The sequence below is a fragment of the Heptranchias perlo genome, chromosome 34 (assembly GCF_035084215.1).
Source record: "Heptranchias perlo isolate sHepPer1 chromosome 34, sHepPer1.hap1, whole genome shotgun sequence".
NCBI lineage: Eukaryota > Metazoa > Chordata > Chondrichthyes > Hexanchiformes > Hexanchidae > Heptranchias > Heptranchias perlo.
In genome coordinates, this window is record NC_090358.1 from 23,106,583 (window position 1) to 23,115,831 (window position 9,249).

Sequence of the window (9,249 nt, forward strand, 5' to 3'; positions counted from 1 at the left end):
TAAGCATTTTAAAAGTAATCATTTTATAAACTGCATTTTAGCATGGAATGCCTGCATATTCTATGAGTGCCTTGGGGCGTTTTATCAATTTTAAAGGTGCTATATAAATGCAAGTAGTTGTTGTTGCTCATAATGAATAATTTGAGCATCACCATTATTGAAAATTTCACCACTTTACTGCTTTCTGAACTCCAAATAGTGAAATTTTTGCTGTATTCAGAATTCGAGAAATGATCTACAGTTCCAGTTAATTCTGTAATTTTATTTCAATGTTTTCAGCATCAGCGATTTAAGGGGGAAAAAATGCACCAGTAGTCATCAGCTAGGAAACATACATATTTTAAAGGCCATTAAGCACTTGAAGGATTGGTTGCTGATTTTTTCCAAACCACTTACAAGACACAGTTGAGTCTATTAAAAGGCAATAGTATGGAGTATGAATAAAAATTCCTTGTGGCTATTTAAAGTGAGACTTTAAAACCTTTAGAATGATGGATTACCTAAATTGCTCATATTAATAAGTGTCGGCACATGAGAAGTCTTCATTTATGGTACACTTAAGTATTTACAGTATAAAGTTTTCACCATCAAAGACACACTTCTGAAGCATTCCAAACAATACTCGCCCACACCCATAAGTAATAATCCCAACAATTTGTTTCCAAAACAAAAGACCATTCCTAATAACCTAGTGGAATTTAAAAAGTGCTTTACGTGAATTTCAATCAAAAAGCTATACTGGCAAACCAAACTGTAAGTGTGGAAGGGACAATAGGAGTTTGATTTAGAAAATGTTCAATATAAAACAAATCAAATAATTTTACTGTTTTACACCTTGGTACTGAACATAGCATTCAGCAGTATCAACAATCTGTTGCAATGATTAATCTATTCTTCTTACTAAAGGCATTAACCAACTAGTGACTACCCTCCTTGAGGGGAGAGGCACGTTTAATGAAAACAAAATTCTTGCCCTGTTGGGCATGTATATCATCTATGTGTATATGGATATCGTACATGTATGTATATTATATATGGACTCACACAATGTATGTATATTATATGGATATATGCACACACACAGTGTATGTATAGTATAAAGATATATGCACACACACAGTGTATGTATAGTATAAAGATATATGCACACACACAGTGTATGTATAGTATAAAGATATATGCGCGCGCACACAGTGTATGTATAGTATAAAGATATATGCACACACACAGTGTATGTATCTCACACACACTTAAAACTGGCAGTTCCCCAGTTCTAAAATGGACTCTAAACACTTCATTGGAAACTGAAATGGTTACTCAGACACTTGGTCTGACTCACAGCTGGAGAACGTACTTTGATCTAAGGGACCTGTTACTTCCATTCCTTTTCGTGTGACAGAGCAGACGAAAATGTAACTTCCAATTATTATTAGTTGTTATAATAGGACTGTTATGCAGAAAAGGAAACGCGACTGTTACGAGCCATTAACTCATTTGTTTTCTAAGCTGTTAAGACTGTTAACATTTTGGTTGCTGGTTTTCTTCAAAGAAATTGCTCAAATTTCAAAAGGAGAAAGTATCCTCATTTGGATTCAGGCACACTCCAGATATATTTCCTCAGATGCAATGCAAAGCCATATTTCCACAGATAAGCCCACACTCCCTGTGACCCAAAAGATGATCATATGCGTGAAGTAATCTGGGACAGCGGGCAACCGGGTGATTGTGAGGTACACATTGGAAATAATATGGATTACCACCTAATGGATACCTGTTAGCCCTCAATCTTACTAATTGCCTGCTCAAATGGACATTGCAGCTGCGCTGAATGTGGTAGCAACTTGTGAACAATAAAGTGAGGAAGCTTCCACGTCCATATCTAGTCTGTGGCCATGGATGATTTCCTTAAATGTAACTAAAGACATCAGGGAAGAAAAGGAACTCAAAGATGCCCAATTTACACAACAATGAGCCATAGAATGTGAGAGCCCTAGTTCGGATAATGTCTGTATATCATCTGGATTGGTTGCTCCTGGTCATATTGTAAACAATTTAAAAGTAATCAATATACAAGCCAGACACAAAGTCCCATAAAGAAATATTAAAAATCTAGAGTGTTTTATGATTTCAAACAAGACCCAACCTCCACTCCATCACCATCCATATAACCCAAGAATGTTTTAATGCTCATGAGTTTCTGTTCATTGTTACGGTTACATTTATGGAGGGTGAGTAGAGCTCCAAAAACAGCGTCTACCTACATAACACGAAGACTTCGCAAGAGGGGGCTCGGCAAACTTAGTCAACTCTTTTAAACAGCCAACAGTTATATGTAATGTAAATCACTGATTATACTGCAAAGTATCTTGCCTATGCTTTTGTTTCTGTGACTTGTTATTATTTGTAAGTCAGTCTTGGTTGTTTGACCTGTACATAGTGGTCTGGCATTGTGAATATTTGCCATTACAGTTGACAGGAGACATTGTGGGGATCCCATGTTTTCTCAATGAAGTAATCTAGTAGATTACTTCATTGATCTTAGTTGCTAGACCTAGGCTGCTCTAGCTCAGTATGGAAGAGAGCAAAAGTCTCATGTTTCAGTTCGTAAGAGATGTAGTCTGCTACAGAAACGGTCAAGCCATTCGTACGGATAAAAGCCTAAACGGTAGCAGTAAGTGGGGCCTCTTTAGGGTTGAGTTGACTCCATGATGTTACGCCTGACAATGGGGGGGATTTGTATCGAATCCATCTTCTGCCCAGCCTCAGTAATCACATACCTGAGCCAGGCAGCTCTGAGGTACTCCAGGCCACTCTTGATGCTTGGCCAGCCAGCCTAACTCGTTGATGGGATCTTGGAGGGGTAACCCTGTCACTGGAGGGGGGTTGGGATTCTTCACGCTCAGCTGCAGATAACTTCACAAACCAATTTTCTAATGTGTACGGTGATTCTGGCTAGACAGAAACAGTGGGAAGCGCAATGTTCTGTGCTGGCAAGATGCATGACACACTTGGGAGTTACTGTGCCTTGGCTCTTGCCAAGCCATTCCTAAAATTCTCTGGTATAAGGTAAATGGGGTGTGTCCCTACAGCAGTGTGTGTGCACTTTGTATCAGGCAAACAGAAACTCTACTTGCCGTTGATTTCACAGTAGTGTGGCTTAGAGATTAATAGGTTTCCACGTGTCAGACACCCAGCTAGATACAAACTAACTGGATTTAAACACAAGCCTACACTTGATCCTAGGGTGGAAGTGAGATTTAACACAATGGAGCCGTTTTCCCTCCGTAGGCGCCTGCACATAATGGAGAATCATGCGATTTTCTAGCTCTGGCAAGTTCCCAATGCAGACCCCCCTCCTGGCTGGGCCTTGCATAAGGTTATCCACTCTGATTGGATGTATTCATGGAGGTTTTATCACATGACCACCTGCCTCGCCCAAACAACATTTTCCCATATCTCCAATAAATGAAAGTGTTCAAAAGAAATTGAAAAAAAACTCAATGTTTTTAATGTCCCTACGCTTGTCAGCCTAGCCCCGGTCTGCAGGTGTCCAGACACAGGCTCTTGTACCGGAATTCTTCAGGTTGCCCTCGTGCAGGCGCGACCAACAAGCAGCAAAAATGAGGCGGGAGACCCTGGAATGCCCATTCCCGCCTCGTTAACTTTGTCACGCTGGGCCTGTGCCTACTACAGGGACAGACCCACCGACTTCAAAATAAGTGAGCCCCAGGGAATGCATGGCAGCGCAGTGGGGACGAGACCTGATGTAACCTTTTCACTGTGTCTGAGGAATGCCACAGCAAAAGGGAGAATCCACCCACCCCCTGATATATCTACAGAGCCAATGCAAAGGAAACTTCAAAATATTTATCCTACACAGTTAAAACCTGGAGATGCATAACATTATTGGAAGTGCAGCCACATCCCAGCCAATATTACAAACACATTTTACACCAATTAAAGCGTCACATCCCATAACATTGATTAATGTATTTATGTGCTTTCAGAACAAGATAGTTCTCATGAGAAAAACTTAAGTGCATGTAATGGGTTTCAACTGCATACATAGTAAACATTTATTCAATTTGGCATTTAAATATGCTCTAAAATCAAAAATTCAGATTACAGCTTATAATACCAACAGTTTTTAGTGAAATTAGCTAATAATTTATTAATTCTGGTTGATCTACTTAGGCATTTATGGTTTTGTAAATAAACCTAGAACTTGCCTGCACAAATAAAATTAACAAAACATCAGTGCTGGGATGTGAAACAGACATTTGCAGATATACAAATTCAGTGACTGCTGAACAGAACGCAATACAGTCAAGTCGGTCAGTCAGTGGTGTATTTTTTTAAAATCTAGCTTTGTAAACACATGATAACAACTTGAATAAACCTTTTCCTTGGCTGGCAAACTACTCAAAGGATTCTTTAGCGACTTGACATCCATTGCCTAAGAGTGCAGCCATTCACTTGTAGCCATTGTTACCTCACAGCACAAACAAGGAAGATTAGTGAGCCTAGAATGGGCATTTTATTTTGTGCAATAGATTTTCAAGTAGATTTTCAAGTTAAAGAAATTGGGCTATGAACCTATTATAATTCTGGGCACACAGGGCTTAAAAACATCAGTAGTTTTGCACGAATTGTGGACGATTTTGATGCCAGCCTCAAATGTCAGGTAGTGCAGCAATGACCTCACATTAAAGAAAAGTAGCATTGGGAGGGGAGGAAGAACTGGATTTGAGGACTTCATCAAAGCTTGGTCCAAGCTTGCTTTTCTTGTATGTCACTACTGAGATCGATCACTCATTTACATTAACGATAAACGTCTTTGCTGAATTGCTGATTAAACCCTTTACTTCATATTGCCATAGCCTCGAAATATGCATTGCTATAAAGATTTGTACAATGGCAGAAAACAAAGTGTTTAAGGTAAACTTCATAAACACTGAAGCTTTAATCCCACAGTTTGGGAAAAATCATACAAAAAGCATAAGCCACAAACTTGACATTACTTAATCCACATGTAATGAGTTCTGTAAAATCAGAGACTGCATATATTCCACGTCTGCTTCCAATGTGGGCAAATCACGCTATAATGGCCCTTTTTGTATATTAAAAAGCAGTGCAGTGGGCTAGATACGTGCCTTACACCGCTGTGTTCTAGCTTAAACCCCAGTCCAGACTGATTGCGCCAATGTCCTGGGTCTAGAAGGCTACGAGATCCTATGTAAAGTGAGCTTGGGTGATCTCGGTCATTGTAGATCACAGCCCTAAAAGTGACACTGAATTAGAGGCCACAGAGCAGCTGGTGAACAAAATGGAAAAAATGTCGCACGGGCACAGTAAGGAGTGAACTTCTGAGTGCTGTGGTTCAGGCACATTCATGGAGCAGACAGGAGCTTCACCCTGCATCTGACCCTGCTATGTCTACACTTGATGCTAACACTGCAGTCAAAGCTGTTCCATTCGCAAACAGCCATCACCTTAAGTACAAAGTCACAAAGAAAAGGTCTGTTGGAACCAGTAAGGGTACATGTAGAGTTAGGAAGGAAGGGAACATTCCTCCCAAGGCACCCTGAAAAATGTCCACAGCCACTACAACTACTACTTGCATTTCTGTAGACCACAGTACATTTCTGAGGGTGAAAGACCTGTACACTATTTAAATACAATCCTATCTAGGTCATATTCTTCCATGTAAAATGTAATCCAATTATTGGGCCACTCTCAAAAGTCTTGGCCCCAGATGCAAAACAGAAGATTTCACGTGGATACATTTGACAACTATTGCAGCTGATTATACTGAAGCAAGGTCCCCCGGATAATAAAAGTTAAAGCAGCAATTTGTAAAACAAAGAAACGTAACCTTCCCTCAAACATATACATCAAATTTTATCTTGCAAGATGTTTTAAACCACAGTAAGTAGCGGCTGGGGGAACACTGCCAAGTTACTGTAGGTCACAGGCAAGAACAGTCAGTAAGACTATTTCACACAGAAAGACCATTGTGTGTAACAGGAACAGGAGCAGTCAAACGGACAGGGCAAAGATACCTGTAAATGTACATTTTGAAACAATGATTGGGAGTCATGTCCAAACTGCAAGTTAATCTTAAAAAGAAAATTCTGTCTCTAACCATAATAAATACAGTACCCATAAGTTTGGGATACATGTTTGGCCATATGAACTATGTTTCTATAGCTCTACGAATATAAAATAACTTTACTTCTCATTTTTTTTATTGCATTGGCTAAAAAAAATACAGAAATTAAAATGTAGATGGTCATTCAGGGAGGAGGACTGAAAGTACTGACCCAGAATCTTAGATTTTAAAATGACTAAAAATCATAGTATATGCCTCCCCACCTCAAGACACTGTGCCTACCTGCGACTGTCTCAGTGTCTAAATGGTTTCTCACATCTTTACAAATATTGTTCAAATTGCAAATGGTACAGAAAAACACAACCGGCTCCAAATAATATGCAGCATGCTTTTTATGAGTTTTTAATATATTTACTCAAGATTTCTTTATTTTACAATTTTGTGTGTCGGAATTTCAATTTTAAATGCAACTGTGTAAACCTCACTATTGCTTTTCATTCACAAATATTTATTAAAACTACACAAAATATTTTATTCTTTGGTAAACCCCACAGTCTGTTTAAAGTAACTTTGATCATGGTTCAAACTGCAGTCCATGGCCCACCTCAATCATCAGCTTGTGTGTTAGTCTTTGATATTTAGACATTTAGTGGTTAATACATTTTGGCACATATGATAAATCAGAGGGGGGGGGGGGGAGAAATCAAATTCATCTCAGGAAACATCTGATTTGTGCACCCTTTTATTATTACGTATATTATCAGGACGCATTTTTAGATTAGGATTTGAACAAAACAAAAATCCGGATCTCATTTCCATTTAATATTGAACCTGGCATCAATATTTTGGGACTTTAAGCAAGTTATCTGTCTATGTAAAACTGTATCCAGGTGGTACTGACTACTTTTTGCTATTTGGTTTGCAGGTCTATCTTGAGATTTAATGTGCTAGAAATTCCCATGCTTGTAATCTCTTGCTATTCAATCCACTTTCGTGCAGCCTATGCACAGTTGTATTCAAATCGACTGCTCCAGCTTCATAATTTTCTATCATGCTAATTGACAAGCTTGCAGTCGTGAGATACCAGTAACCGCTATGGAAGCCTGCAGAAATACATTGTACAACGTATCGAAAGGGATTAAGTGAGAACAACTCTCACCATATTTTTTTGCAAAAATGCCTGGGCATAAAATGGACAATATCATCTAATAACATGCAGCCACAGGGCTTCTTACTTCCAAACTTTCAGAAATAAATTCACATCAGTAATAGCACATTTTGGCATAGCCATTTATTTAAGTAGGCCGTAAAACTATGCATATTAAACTAAATTAGACCTGCAGGTAGAACAGATGCATCTGTTTTGACTGAACAGATGGCGATTCATAGTTGTGCATAAAAAAGCTTTAACTCTTCTAGCTCAGCCTGGCAAATTTTTACCAAAAAAAGCAATTAACAGCTTTTCAACTTAACTAAAACTTCACCTGCAAGCTAAAAGGGAGTTAATCTCTCAGAATCCAATAATTGAGGTGTGTAATGGCAGCTAAGTGTGGACCTAAGGTCTACTTAATCTAGTGCATTTTACTGGGAATGTAGAGTTTTTGGTTAGGATTCTGACGTGGAACCTTAGCCCAGGGTCGCTAGCAAAAAAATTAAAAAGGTGAAAACTATCATATGCAGGGAAACAATGTTCAAAGCGTATAATAGAAAACTGAAATAACTTTATACTATCGAGCCATTGTGCTTCTTATAAACTCACTGCAGAAGAGGCAATGTGCAAAACAGCAAGTTGTCACCTGCATCTCGGATAGTTGGCTTGCTCCTGCCACTATAGACCTTTAAAAGCAAACACTCAGTAACAGGCAATCACACTGTGGCAGTGCTGTGGTCACAAAGAAGAGTACTAAATGAGAAAAACATGTTACTACACAGCACATCAGAAAGTTTAGCTGGGAGCTATGTGCTGATTAATATCAGATCCCCTCTTCCCAGCCTCTTGATGATCTTGTCACATCTGGCTGACAAATCCTTACAAGCTCATCCAAACCAGAACAGCGCGCTATGCTGCAGGACAAGCTTAAGGAGTTAACAGCACCAAGCACATTCTGATGCGCTATCATGAAACTAATGAAGCCGACTGCTCCGGCAAACTGCGAGAAAAACACACACACACACACACACAAAGAAACACATCTTGCCCGAAGGGTCTCCTGCACACTTTGCAAAAAAATAAAGACAGGACACATAGTTAACTCGGCTTCATCGGGAAGACAGATGGTTACAGCCTAAAGAACGCCTTGATTGAGTACAAACTAGTAACCGAGATATCGCAACTGAATGCATTTCAGAATAGGTCAGTTATTATCGATGACATTTTTTCACTGCATTTCAATTGAAGTATTGTTCCCTTATAAGCTATTTCTCCACACACACACACACATCAGGTAATTATATCTAGTTAGCTAATGTTAAAGAATCAACAACATCAAGAAACAAAGATTCTGTAACAAGTTGTCTTATATAAGAATCAACTGGATCAAATTTACATGAAGTTCTTTCGAAAGATAAAGAGCACTTCAGGCATAAACTTTCATTGCTCACTGATGCTGTACAGGCAGTTTACCGTGAGAGTCAAAGCAAATTACTTACGTCGGACATTGTCAGCAATGATCAATCTCCACAGCTACCATGCAGTTTGCCATTCCTCGCCGATTTAAAAAGATTTGCATCAGTCCTGCCTGCCTGTACAAGTAGCCAGCAACGTGTCTTTATGGTGTCTGAAGCTCAGTTCTGGTTGTGCTCTGACACTGCACAGGGGAGTGGAATGAGATCCTCCCACTTGGTGTTCTCTGGAGTTCGGAGGCTGAATCGCCTGCTCACCTCCAAAGCAAACTCTCACCTCACTACCCCGGCCTGGTGTGTTCTGAGCATGCCCCTTGAGTCATAGGGCATGACACTTATCTTTCACAGAGATTTGATCAAAAAGAATGGCAGAGGCTCTTGGCTGCTTCGACATCCCACCAAATGCAGTCAGAACAGATTGTACCTCAGCCCTGTCTGCTAGAATGACATATCAATGCAGCTATTTTCTGCTTTCTTTTTCAGGGAAAAAAAAACAGCTCACTGTAACAGATACC

General features: G+C 39.4%; 1 protein-coding gene across 3 annotated transcripts in view; it reads right to left on the reverse strand.

The window, feature by feature from the left end:
• The window catches only part of bnc1 (basonuclin zinc finger protein 1), a 65,007-nt gene extending 56,135 nt beyond the window's left edge, over positions 1-8,872 (reverse strand). For all 3 annotated transcript variants that reach the window (XM_067971601.1, XM_067971603.1, XM_067971602.1), the window contains exon 1: positions 8,762-8,872. In XM_067971601.1, the coding sequence (XP_067827702.1) occupies positions 8,762-8,770 (9 nt within the window). In that variant the 5' untranslated portion in view covers positions 8,771-8,872. The remainder of the gene's footprint in view (positions 1-8,761) is intronic.
• Positions 8,873-9,249: the final 377 nt, after the last annotated feature.